We start from the raw sequence: 13582 nt of genomic DNA on the forward strand, positions 1-13582 counted from the left end.
GCAATATTCTGGAAGGTGGTAATTTAATTCTCAGCTAATAGAACTGATCAACTGAATTAAGATGGGAATGAGAATTAGTGGCTGATTAGGACTTGAAGTGTAAATTCCAAGACTGATGCCAACTACATCACAGAGCTTACTACAGATATCAAAAATAAACCCTGCACACTATTTGAAATGATAAAATGTCACCTTCAAAAGAGATATGAATCATCACTGGTGGAGAGAAAACTAACCAAAACAACTAGTTGAGGAAATGGACACAACCAAACAATCTACAACAAAATAAGATGAGACCTATTCACAACTTGCCCTTCAGGGGAACTGAAGGCAAATTTTGTGTGCTATATAATGTTGCTTAACATTCACCACCAATTATTGGACACTTACCTTTATGCCATCCAACAAGATGAGTGATTTTCTTCACAAACAACTCTAGCGAGGGTGGTGGTGTTATTAATATTCCTGTTTTACACATGAGGAATCAAAGGCATGAAAAGTGGAATCTCTGAGATTGAAACCCTGGCAGCTGGATTCTGGAACCCATGTGCTCAGCCATGACAGCGGGGGTGCCTCCAGCTTGGCCACGCTGCCTAGGGCAGCCCTGTGGCTTTGGATAAACATGGAACTCTTCAAGTTTGCTTCCTCTGCTCTCTGGTTCTCTCCGCCGCACCCCTCCCACCGGATCTGGTGAGCCAATGTTGCAACTATCTAACCACATGCTATTTTTTTAGTGTCATCAAGCAGGGCTCAGGTTAGGGTAATTACTAAGAACGTCATACAAATGAGAACAGATTTAGAATAATCTGGAAGAACATAAAAAAGATGGTAAAAGGTCTAGAAACCACCTCAGTAAATGATTACATAAATTTGGAATTATTAGTATAGAAGAAGGAAGACAGATAAAGTAAGCTATCTTCAAAGATTTGAAGGCCTTCACAGTAAAAGAAGATTAGAAATAAGACTGAGGGTTTATAATAAGTAAAACTTTCAGCTTAATATAATAAAGAATTTTGTAATAATCAGACCTTGCTAATAATGCAGTGGGCTAACTTGGGACCTAGAGAGGTTCCCTTTCTCAAAGAGACGAGAGGACAAATAGTCAGGCACACTGCAATGGGTGGGGGCTGCTTGCCTGGATGGTCTCCAACGTTCCTTTTAATTGTAATATGACTATTCAAATTATGGTCCAAATCAGACATTAGAGCTGTTTAATTCTTCACTCAATTCTCATGTGAACCACCATGTTTCATCAGCAGCGGACTGCAGGTCTGGGCCAGTGCCCTGCAGGTGACATTCTGTGAGACTCAGGGTCTTTGCGGGCACAATTCCTAAGTACTCGGTCATGTTTCTTTCTTCTTGCAGTGTTTATTTTTTTGGGGGTGGGGAGTCACTGGAAATTGCCAGGAGAAGAGAGAAAAATAATTGTTTCCTTCTTTATTAAACTTAGTCAGAACAACAGGGAGGAGTTTTAGAAAATAAAAGAAGAATGACATCACTGGAGTCAGCGGCAGTTCCTGCACTAAACTGACAAGTGGCCTGAGACCTTGTTCCATTCCCAGATTCTGCCAGGAGTCCTGGAAGACAGTGTGGATGCTCAGAAAAATCTCTCAACCTTTAACTGTTTGGGAGGAAAGCCTCTCTTTCTCTGAAGGGCAAGCTTCTCCAAGTGAACTATGCATTAATTCTCTATGTCCTGGCCAGTCTATCAGAACAACTCTGGGCCTTGACCTGGGGTGGGAGGGAGGGAGACAGAGGAGGTAAGAATAGCCTGGGGACTGCTTTGGCTCCGCTGCCAAGTTCATACTGTCCTCCTGCTCACCCCCACCTCCCATAGTGTCTGCTCTCCTGCCACCCCACATTTGTTCGCTGGGATTCATTTTGATGAAGAATCTGACTCAGTTTATACCAAGACGTACCCATTAGTTTATAGTCACCTGAAGTTCTACAAATACACAGAAATTACTGAACTGAGAAACACAGTGTAACTTGTTGCTTAGTACTTCCAAATGAACCTTTTCAAATGGCATGCGTTAAGTGGAAATGTATTTAGCAATATCCTCCTAGTACACTGTCATGAGTATCTTTTTCAATTGAGTGAAGGTCCTGAGAGATACAAAAACTTACTGGGTACACAGCAGACACAGGGATAGGGAACTGCGTTGACTGTTAGGTCTTTAGGAAAGCAGTTGCACTGGAACAGAGAGTTCTGGGTTTGCAGCCGGAAGACCCCAGCTGGAAGGTGCGGCCTCTGGAGCTGCTACCTAGGGCAGTGCTTCCCAAAATGTCGATGGGAGGGGCCAGTTCTGTTGGTGGGTGGTTGATTTACGTATTATAATTTTCAGCCCTTCACAAATAGATGTTTTTGTAAAAATATAATAAACACAAAAAAAGAAATTTTTTTATTATAAGATTCAACAGACAAAATTAGTCTGTCAAATTGCTATAAAAGTGTGCAGAGCCTTGCTCTCAATTTCTGTACCTGGTTGCGGATGGGCACCAAGCAGTTGGTGGCCCCCTCTCTGAGTAGCTGGCATTGGGGGACTCAGCCTTCTTCAGTTTCTGTGCGTGGTCTCCCATGGTGGGGTGAGGATTAAGATGATAACAAAAGTGTGCGATCAACTAAAAAGTGCCATCAACATTTTAAATTATTATTGTCCTCATTAACAACAACAACAGTAGTTGAAAATGATGACAAGGGGCCAAGTACATTTCTCTTCTTCTGTGAAGGCAGCTGTTAATGTGGCACAATCAAGTCAGACTCACTCGCAGCAGCCGCTTCCCTCCGAGTCACAGGTTTCCCCGAGCACAGACGCCCGGAGCGGCAGGAAGGGAGAAAGCCACTGAGAGTGGGGAAACTGCAACAGAAAGCTCCCAACAGTGTCTGCCTTGCCTCTGGGTCTCTGCCTGGCAACCGGCTCAGACCCCACAGTGCAGTTTCCCATCTGTAGGACCCAGTCAACAGAGGTCACTAACCTGGGACAGCCACTAAAAGTCCCTTCATGCCAGATCACCAGTTTTTTCTGTCCATGCCAGGGCACTAGGTCAAGGAACATGCCTTGGAGGCATAGTGGGGAATTTCAGCCATCTCTTCCTGTGCACACACACACGCACACACACATCAGAGCTACTCAGAACCAGCATGAGTGCTCTCCGGGCATTGGGGAGGCAGGGTCCATGCTGTAGGCCCGCCCTCCGGGTTTTCTTGGCAGATCTCCTGGCAGTGCTGTTGGGAGCAGATTCTAGTGTAAGAGGGGGCTGCTCCCGTTGTTAAATATTAGAGGTTCCCACACATCTGAGCAGACGATAGTGCTCTGCCTCATCCATTGGCGAGAACCAGGGCACACCTCTCCACCTTTCCCATCCCTCCAGTTTTCCACCGCTGGTCTGCCAGCTCTCATCTTTTCTGATTTTACATTCAAATGGGCATTTTTATATCATAAAAGAAACATCTATAAAATAAAAAAACTAAACAGTACAGAAAGACATGAAATAGAAAATCAAAAGATTTTTCTCCCCATCTCCCCACTCTTCATGATTATGTGTGTCTGCTTCCAAAAAAGGTTAAGGTTTACAGAAAATCAGTGTGTGCTAGCATAGATGTTACTTTTCCCTTTTGATAAATGTAATTGCTCTCCAGGTGGGCAATCAGCAACATTGTTTTTTTCTTCCACACTTTCCTTGACGTTCAGATTTTGGTCTTCCACCCCTTTGCCCCAGGGGCATAATCCGTGCCCTGGTCTTCACATCCCTCTATCCTGATCAAACCCCCAGCCCTTCTTCTTCCCCCTCCCCAGCCAGGGCCTCCCCTCCAGCCCTCACCCCCACCCCATTACCTTTCCAGCCTCTGCATGGTCATGGCCAGCGTTTTGTTCAGCTCGTCTATCATCCTGCAGCCCGATGGGTGCATGGGGAGGGAGCCGGTGGCGGAGGGGAGATGCTGGCTGAGGCTGCCGTATTGCAGCTGGTGCTGGATCTGGGATGGTAGGACTGTGTGGTGGTGCTGGGCCCCACCCTGCTGGCCACTCTTCTGGGCTGCGTAGGATGCCAGGGAGAGGTCTGGCCCCCCTACAGGCATACAGATCATGACTTTCTTTGGAGGTAGCGGAGGCGACAGTTTCACTGGCAGACAAGGCAATTTCACAGGGGCACCAGGATCTGCGGCAGAAGGAGGGGAGAGGTAGATGTGAGTCTGGAGCACTGGAAGAACCCCAGGACACGGCACGTGCCCACCATTGGGCCGTGGCCATTGAGGGGCCCTGAGATAAATGCACCCAGTGAAGACACCAGCAAGGTGAGTGCTATTCAGCAAGTACCCACCATCTCTCATTTCCTGCCTAAAGTATGCTGGCCCACGGCCCTCAGGGATTCAGGCATTGGTGCTGTCTGTCACACAGCGGTCAGGCTGAGGCTCATAGCAGCAGAAGGTGGCGAACAAGTGCAATGCACTCTTTTGCTCAGGGAAACCCACGGACCTTCAAAAAGACTGCTACGATGTGCCATGATGACTACACTTGGCCATCACAGTGTGAACATATTCTTTCAAACAGGCAAGAGATTAGAAGTCAGCCTAGGTTCAAGTTCACTAACAGTGTACCCTCCACAAGTGAATTTAATGTTGCCAACCCTTACTCCCTCATCTGTAACCCAGAGATGGTCTCCACACCTGTGGGGATGTTCTGTGAGGATCTGTTGTCACATGGAGGGCTCGGGGGCTCTATATGGTGGTGAGCTGTGGGCATGCTGGTTGGACTGGCCCATGCACTCACATGGCATCCACGGTGGGCTTTTCAAACTGTGGCAAGGCTCCACCAGGCACTCCGGGGGCCTGGTGGAACTGGCCCACACAAACTCACTGGTTCATAACAGCAGCACTGAAGCTTTCCGGAGATGCCCCAAATTAAGGAAAGTTTAGGGTTAGACCAGCCCTCAGGGCATCTTAAGGGTGACCCTGTAGTCCTCTGTGGTACCCCATATTCTTGGGCATCATGTAGTACTGGTGGGGGTGGGGCTGAATCCTGTGGGTTGCAGGCTCCCTGGGAGAATGTGGCCAGGAAGGGCAGCAGGGGAGGGGTGGGGGGACGGTGGACTGGCACACGTGTAAGCGGGGCGAGCATGTTCAACTTCACACCTGGTGCTCGTGTTGGGGAACACTGTGGGGTTCTACTCTTGGTCTTTGAGGCCTTAGAGTTCTCTCCAACTCTTGGTCTGCTTTGAATGTGGCAGTTTAACTGTAACAGTCCTGCCAAAAAGACATTCCTAGACTACACATCTGATCATGTTGCTCCTCAGTTTAAAACGTACCAATAGCCTAGAAATAAACCTCCACTTCCTGACACATCAGTCAAGCTGCCGCAGTCTCTCTGCTGTTCAGCCCATGTCTCCATGTTCATACTGCATCTCTATGAAGTCTGCTCTGCTTCTTCCAGTTGAAAGTAACCTCTCCCATCTAACTTCTAATCAGAATCTCTCCTACAACACGTACTACTTTTCTCCCGTGGATTTTACTTATTTGCTCACCCCAAAACGTAGTCTCCATCCTCAGCTCCATCCCACCAGGTGGCCTTTGTCCCTCACATTCCCCACCCGGGCTGTCACGTCTTCCCTGGCTCCCGCCCTCAGTGATCACCTCCTCTCTTTCACAGGGAAACTGAGGTGAGCCCTCGAGGCGCCTCTCCCCTTTGGACCGGGCCTTTTTCTCACCACGACCCACAGGCCTCCACCCTCACTCCTGAAATGCTGAGTTCCCTCGACCACCTCGTATTTCCATATCCTTGGCTTTTGCTACTCTCCCCTCAAATTGGAAGTTTTTCTCTGCTGTCTTCTTGGTCAACTCCTACTCTCCCTTCAAGACCCAGTTCAAAAATGACCTCTCCTGAAAAATTTTCCTTGATCATTACTTCACTCCTCCCATTCTGCACCTGCTGGACCTACTGTGGGCAAGCGATGCGGTATGTCAGTGCCAACAATGTCAGTTCGTCACCAGTTTGTCACTTACATCAGGCTTATTATGTGCCAGAGGTGGTTCTCAGTGCCGTTCATGTCTAACCAGAGGAATCCTCACAACAAGCCTGTGACGTGGACACCACTATTATCTCACTTTCACAGGTGATGGCACTGGACTCTGAAGGCACTGAACTGCGTGTCCGGTTTACCTAGCTGTCTCCTCTGGAGAACAAAGACGGTGAATAATTCGTCATTATACCCTTAGCATCTTGACCAGGTGCCCAGCTCACACAGAGCCAGAGGTTCAAGACATGTTTACAAAACAAGCTGAAACTGTGATGCTCTTGTGAGGGATGAATTCACACCTTCCCCAGAGGGAGACAGTCTAGGAGGCAGACATGAACACAAAATGGGCCAGAGTTCTGGGATCACGCAGCTGTGGCTGTACGGACACTAAACTGCTGACCTGACAACCAAGGTACAGAAAAGCCTAATAGCTCCAGGTGGCCTGGCAGGATGGCTCTCTGACACCAGAATGTGAGCCCATCACGACCACAAGGCTCTCTCACGCTCCCCCCCCCGAAAGGCTCATCCTGTTCAGTACCCTCCCCCATGCACAGTGGTGCTAATTCCAAAGTGGCTGAGATGCAGACACTCACCACCTCTGTCCTGTTCCTTTTCCTAAAGGAGGCATTCCTGTGGCTCTTGGAAGTTTTAGCACAAACCTACCAATGTGTCTGGAAGTGTTACCGTTTTTTCCTCAGGGACCCTTAGCCCATGATTCCATCCTTTGTGGGTCTAGGTGTGTGTCTAAGGCAGACAGGTGCTAATATGCTCAGGCAGGAGAAAGCAGAGCCGGGAGGGCAGCTGGGAACCATCTGCCCAGGAAGGCACAGTGATTACAGAGGTTCAGCCCACTGTGTTAAGCTCTGATTTCCTGCACTCGCTCCTCCAGAGTTACTTCTCATACTTCCACAGCAGAACTTACTTGGGTTCATCACTGGAAAACAGCCACATGCTCGCTAGGAATTCCATTAAAACTGGCAAGAAGGAAATGACCAGTGGGACCAAATTAGTGGAGATGGTTACTCCTGTTGTCCCAGGAAAGACTGGCTACATGGAGACCCTATTCTCCCTCTCATCAGCCTGCATCTTCCTCCTGGGTGTTTCATTACACATGAGCATGAATTAAATAGGGATAGACAATGTGAATGAATCATTTAAAATAACTTTTGGCTCAGTGGATTTGGTGAAAAGGGAGGAAATTAAGGAAAAGGTTAAAACTAGGTGGCATCGTCGGCTTCCAGTCCCCATCTTTCCCCAGCATTGTGGATGACCTGGGTGCGCCTAGGCAGCTCAGATCTTCAGAAACTTGGCAGTGCCTATTTTTTACATCTTTATGACATCTTAATAGCTAGTCTTGCCTTATGACAGATCTAGAGAGAGGATTTGAAGCCAGCTGTACAAGATCAGTCATTATGAATTTCTGTCTATCTCTTTATCTTTCTGTCCCTTGTAAACTTCTATGTTCTTTGCCCCACTGACCATGACACTAGCCTGGGACCTCACCTCCTATTTTATGTGGATAAAAGGGTCCCAGCCCTCTCATCCATTCCTGCCTGGTATCAGTCATCCCCGTAAAGCAAAGGTCATGCAAGAGGTCACACAATAGCTCCTTGCTCCAGTCAACACTGTAAGTCCCAGTGTAACTCTTGGCCACTCCTGTCCAGCTCCTACATCTCCTTGGCCTCTCTGGTCAGGCTAGCTTTCACCCTGGGTTTCCCAATAACCACGCACATCCCCTCAGAGCCTGTAGTCCCCACGTTCCGAAATGCTGTCCCTGCTCGTGCCTGATGATCAAAACTGCATTCACCCTCCAAAGCACAACAGAAGACCCAGCTTTCCCCTTGCAGCCTTTCCTCCCCTGAATGCCTGAAACTCTGATCTGGTGGCCAACACCCCCATTTAATTTTGCTTGATTTTGTGCTGGTTCCCACCAGCTCCTTGTCTTTTCCACTGGCTTGTGGATGGCTCCACCCACATGCATGTCAGCATTCCCCACAGGGTGCCCGGCCAGAGCAATGGTGAGGCGCTGGACTCCACGACCCAGAGTTCTGGCAGCCCCATGACTGTCAGTTGCAGGGGCACGTTAGGATCATTCTGATGCAGACCACCCACAACCCCGCTCAGGGATCCTACCTAGGATGGGGTGGGGTTCAGCTTTATATGTTTAAAAAATCATACTTGAAAACTACTCTTAGACTCTTATTCATGTTCTTTTCTCTGGGAACAAATAAAAATGGTGCTAATCCTTAGATCAGAGTTCTAGGACCACTTGTAACCATTCCCTGGTGTCCGCTAGGAGTTTCTGTTCCTAGGCTTCATCTGACCCACTGAGTCAGCATCTCTGGGCCAGGTGTTTGGACTTTAAAGGCTTCCCAGGTGCTTGCCATACACGGGGAGTTGAGAATCACTGATTCTGGGTGCTAAATTGCATGGAGTATGATGCTACCCCAGTCTGGGGTATTCCAGAGCTCAATGACAGGGATGCATCTGTTCCATCCAGCCCCTGGGCAAATGTCCATCCTGAAGTCATCCATCATCAAGGTCTCCAGGGTCCATTTCAATGTCCTCAACATGTAAAAAATGAAAGACCAATGTGCAAGAAACCAAGTTACTGCAAGGTAATTAGCCTAACATCTAGTCACCTAGGGACCAGCTTGCCTAAATCTAAAGTTTACAGTTAAAGGATTTGGTCATAAACCAATTTGTCCAGTGGCACTTTCAATTTAATTTTATACTTATAAAAATCATTTATCATTGAACATTTTGAGAATGATAAGATTTCTTAACTCCTGGTGACTGGATTTTTCTATTTTATTTGCTTTAGAATACTTTAAGGACATTTTAGACAGGTTTGCCTAAAAAGCCTTTCTTCAAAATTTTGTCTCAAGCAAGAAATAATTAATCAAAAGCTTAGCTTTTCTGACAGTGTTAACTCAATGCATCAAACTCCGCTTGCTTCCTCCTCCCGGGTTTTTGAATTTCCCTATGTGTACTGCAGCATTTGTTAGGTGAATAAAGAAATGTATCCCCCAATACTCGTTTCTGTTCAGTGAGGCACTGGCATTTCTGTAATGAGAATGACAGAGTGAGGTGAATGGACTGGTACTGAATTGCATGCTACCCACTTTTTCTTTCCAGGATACCAAATTCTTGGGGGTAGTGACTTCATCAACCTCTGTAGGAGGATTGGAGAGAGGCAAAACCCCGGACCTCCCTTCCAGAGATTCAGACTCAGTGGGTCTACACAAGGCCTCAGGGGTCTGTTTGGTAAATAAGCTGCCACATCCTTCTGACCCCGGTAGAAACCACACTTTGAGAACGTGCTGTTAAGTTTTTATTGGACTAAGAAGCACAAAATCATGACCAAAATTTGTCTTACTGAAAAACAGAAGATAAACTGTAAAAACCACACATTTGTTTAGCTCTGATAGCATCAGCAAATCACTTAAACTCTTTGCTGTTCAGCTTTCCAATCTGTGAAATGGGGATGAATAAATATCTGAGGACTATTGTGAAAATTAAGATAAAATACATAAACTGTAGCATATGCAACCTGGTAAATAAATAGTAACTGTAATTCTTGTTGCTCCCATTATCATCACTATTGAAGTGCTTCCTCAGGAAGCCGGCCTGCCCTTGGCTAGATTGGTTTATGTGCCCACACATTATGGGCACATAAACCAATTATGTGGGTTCTCTCAGGCCCCGAGCTTCCTTTTGTCCTAGCATTCCACGTAGAGCCCATTTAATCCACTTCACTTCTCTTAACTTGTTACTGATCTTTCTGTCCCTTCCCTCCCCTCCCCTCTCCTCCGCTGTCTTCCTCTCCCCTCCACTCCCCTCCTCTGTCTTCCCCTCCCCTCCCCTTCCCTTCTTCCTTTTTTGCAGTAGGTGGATATGATGCATTAGTTAATTCACACTGGGTTTGGCTGTTTCCTCACCTATTCACTAGCACAGTCTGGGCCTAGTGCATATCAGGTGCTCAGTAAACATTTGTTGGTTTTCCTTCTTACCACATCTGTAGAGCAGTGTGAAAAGGTAGAACTTAGTGATCTGTTTCTCTTAAACTAAGGCTCAGCTAATCAAAGTATGGTCTGAGGACTGGAAGTAGCAGAGCATGACAGACATGTGGATTCTCAGGGCAAGGCCCAGACCTCCTGAATCAGAGTCTGCATTGTTACGAGGCCCCACTGAACTCTCCAGTCTGAGAAAGTGATCCTTTAAGAGCCATTCATTGGTGAAGAGGCTGCTTCCTCCACAGACAAAACGATAAGAGCCCTGGTCCTTCTGGGGGAGGGAGGTCTTGCTCTCTGAGGACTGGGCACGGGCTTCAGGAAGCTTCTGCTGCAGGCCTGGTGAAAACACCACTAGCTTAGAACTCAGTAGAGTTGGGGCTGAATCCCAGATCCAAAATCAAGAAGCTCTGTTTCTTTGCCTAAGGCATTTGGCCTTTGGGAACCTTGGTTTTCTCATCTGTAGAAAGGGCACATTATCCTCCTCATGGGTTTGCTATGCGAAGGAAACAGATGAGCGTCTGCGCAGCCTCCACGTAGGAGCTGAGGGGACGCATGCACTGACATCCAGCCTGCGGTCTGTACTGACATGGGCCTGCGCCACCCCGGGGGAAAGGGCAGATTATTTAATTCATTCCTCCAGAGGGCACATTTTCATAATTTTACAAAGTCCCCAAACAGATTAACAGAGGACCTGCGTATAAAATAACCCTAGTACAATCCTTAATAGGTAACAAGAGTTCAAAAGATAAGGTCTTCATGGATTCTGACAAAATAATATGTTCTCTGCCTCCCCCACTGGTGGTGTAAGGGTCAGACAAGGTAATGGGGACATGCTTTGTGAATTACAAACACTATACACATTTGCAGTGTTACTAACAGTGCTCTTGCCACACCTGTGAGAGTTCACCTGGCCTCATGCTTTTCCACTGGCGGTGGGAAGGTGGAAGCCAAGAAAGCAATGGGGAATATGGTGGTTCTATCGTAAGTAAGTAGGAGAAAAAGCCAGGGGAAAGTGAATCAAGCAGTGGAGCAAAGAGGCTTCCAAAGGACCATCTTTGCAGTTTGCAGTGCTGTGCAAAGAACAGCAGGAGAGAAAAGGTGGGTTGTCCAGGTTGTTTCCCTGCACACGGTCCCGCACCAGTACTGAGAGCTGGTGGAGAAGAATGCAGACCCGGCAGTGAGAAAACCCGGGAAAGATACCTAACCTTTTTTGGGACTTTGGCTCTTTTTCCTCTAGGGATCCAGGGATGACTATGCTTCCGTTACCTCAATGGTCCATCACTGAATAAAACTTTGCATGTCTCTGCTACATGACTTTTATGGGCTGTTGGGGGACTCACTCTACCTCCTGCACTTCTAATGATGGCAGTGGCTGGTCCCGCTGGGTGCACATGGAGCTCCTCACGTACTGACCTAGAAATGCACGAGTCCTCTGCAGCCAGACTGACCGAGGTGCAGTATATTCATAAAACTGTCTCTGCCTCTGGAGTGGAAAAAGCAAAATGACCAGTTCCAGAGAACAAGGAACATAAACCTAAATTGTGAGTATCAGAGATCCATAAAACCCAAGAGGGCTGTATTTTCAAATATGACACAGCTCTGGACAAGAAGAATGAAACCCTCAGATTATTTCTGTAGCTGGTTCTCTTGCCATAGGACATTAGAATGAGTCTGGGTTAAATGATTACACCCCTAGCCTCTTTTCTCACTTTATTAACACCTGTTGCAAAAGCCATTTGTAACTGTTGATGTATCAGAAGTACTTGCTAATGATAGTAGCACTTCATATCTTGATGAACAAAGATGTAAGAATTTCTCAGTTCTGTAAGTGTAGGTAGCTAGATATTAATTTAAAAAAGGGTGCAAAGGAAATCAGACAGTATTAAGGATAATCAACTAGGGAGCATAGGCTTGCTCCCTTAGGAAGTTTCACACACTCTCCAGGGGACCACTGGTCCTTTCCTGCAGGTCACTGGGGGGAAGGGCTAGAGCATAAAGGGGGAGGTAAGCACATGTTCAGTGGGAGCCACGATGGTGACCACAGAGACCTGTTCATCTGGCCTGGACAAAGGACAGGATTGGATAAGAGGCACAACCCTGGAAGATCTAATGAATGGATTGGTTAAAAGGTGGACCCATCAGAAGCCCATGAAAGCTTGGCAAGTGGATTGGTTATTTGAAAAAGTGCCTGATCCTTCCCCCTTCAAAGCCAGAGATAATATAATCCCAGCTAACAAAGGGTTCTCTCTCTCTCTAACATCTGCATGGTGCACAATATTTATTCACTGTTGGAGGACGCACTCAGATTTCTTGCATTTATACTGATGGAGGTGGCTGGTCTAACCATCTGCTGCAGGTGTCTACAAGGTCACTTCATTTCCCCCTGAAATTTCCAGTGTGTTCCCTGACACTGAGGCTGGACCACAAGTTTGACCAATGGATGGCTGTCATGTTCTACCTGCTAACTACTTGTACACGGGGTTGCTTTTCCATCCAGGTTACCATGGGTCCTTCCCACACTACACAAAGCAAGAGGATCAGATTTTATTCATGGCAGAACTCAGAGCTGGAGAACAAGTATCTGGCTATGAACTTGAGGGCAAATGATCACCCAACTCCTCCTTAGAAGTTGTCTCAGAGACAGAGGCTTCTCTCCCTCACAAGATCCCCTGTTCTGCTGCTGTATGGTGCTGGCCAAAGACATAACAGGGAGCAGGGCAGACCATACCCCTGACCTCAGGAAACTTACTCCTGGGAGAACTAAGGGCAGCAGCTTGGTGCCCTTTGCAATTTCAAGTTGATGCTGGACAACCTGCAGTTCCATTCATTCATCCAGCATTGTTACCCATCCTATCCACAGTAACATCAAGAAGAAAAGCTTGTGTGAAATCAAGTAATCATTGCTAAAAGTCTGCAAAAGATGCCTACTTCTTCCTCCAGAGTTAAATCCCTAATCATGGCATTCAAAGCTCTCCACAGTTTTGCTTCAGCCTAATTATGACTGATCTGTCATTACTTTCCTACAAAGATCCCATGTCCCTGCCACGCTGGGCTATTTGCTGTATCTTAAATATATTATGCCTCACACTCATGTCTCTCTGTGTACCCTGCTTCTCATATCACAGCAACTTCCTTTGCCATCCCTACTCATCAAACTTTTATTCATCTTTAAGGCCTGTCCCAAATACATCCTCCTTTATGACACTTTTTCTGATTCTTCAAAAGGATTTGATCTCTTACCACTTGAATTTCTTTAGAGCCATGTTTATATATCTTCATATTAACAGTTTTCTGCAGTTTACAATGGCCTGCAACCCCTATAGTAAATGAAAGAATACTTTTGTAAATTATGTGAGGGCTGGCAGAGTGCCTTGCACATAGTAGGCCCTCAATATATAACTTCCATTCAGCTTTACAAGGGAAGGATATCCTGTCATGTGTTAGGACATGGATAAAGCTCGAGGACATTATTCTAAGTGAAATAAGCCAGTCCCCCCCTCAAAAAAAACCAAATACTGTATGATTCCACTTATATGAGGTACCTAGAATATTCA

General features: G+C 46.6%; 1 protein-coding gene across 6 annotated transcripts in view; it reads right to left on the bottom strand.

The window, feature by feature from the left end:
* The window catches only part of PHACTR1 (phosphatase and actin regulator 1), a 297087-nt gene that overhangs the window by 64665 nt on the left and 218840 nt on the right, over positions 1-13582 (bottom strand). For all 6 annotated transcript variants that reach the window (XM_036026498.1, XM_036026497.1, XM_036026496.1 and 3 more), the window contains one exon: positions 3837-4158. In XM_036026498.1, coding sequence (XP_035882391.1) covers positions 3837-4158 — 322 coding nt within the window. The remainder of the gene's footprint in view (positions 1-3836; positions 4159-13582) is intronic.

This window comes from Phyllostomus discolor, chromosome 5 (assembly GCF_004126475.2).
Source record: "Phyllostomus discolor isolate MPI-MPIP mPhyDis1 chromosome 5, mPhyDis1.pri.v3, whole genome shotgun sequence".
Lineage (NCBI taxonomy): Eukaryota > Metazoa > Chordata > Mammalia > Chiroptera > Phyllostomidae > Phyllostomus > Phyllostomus discolor.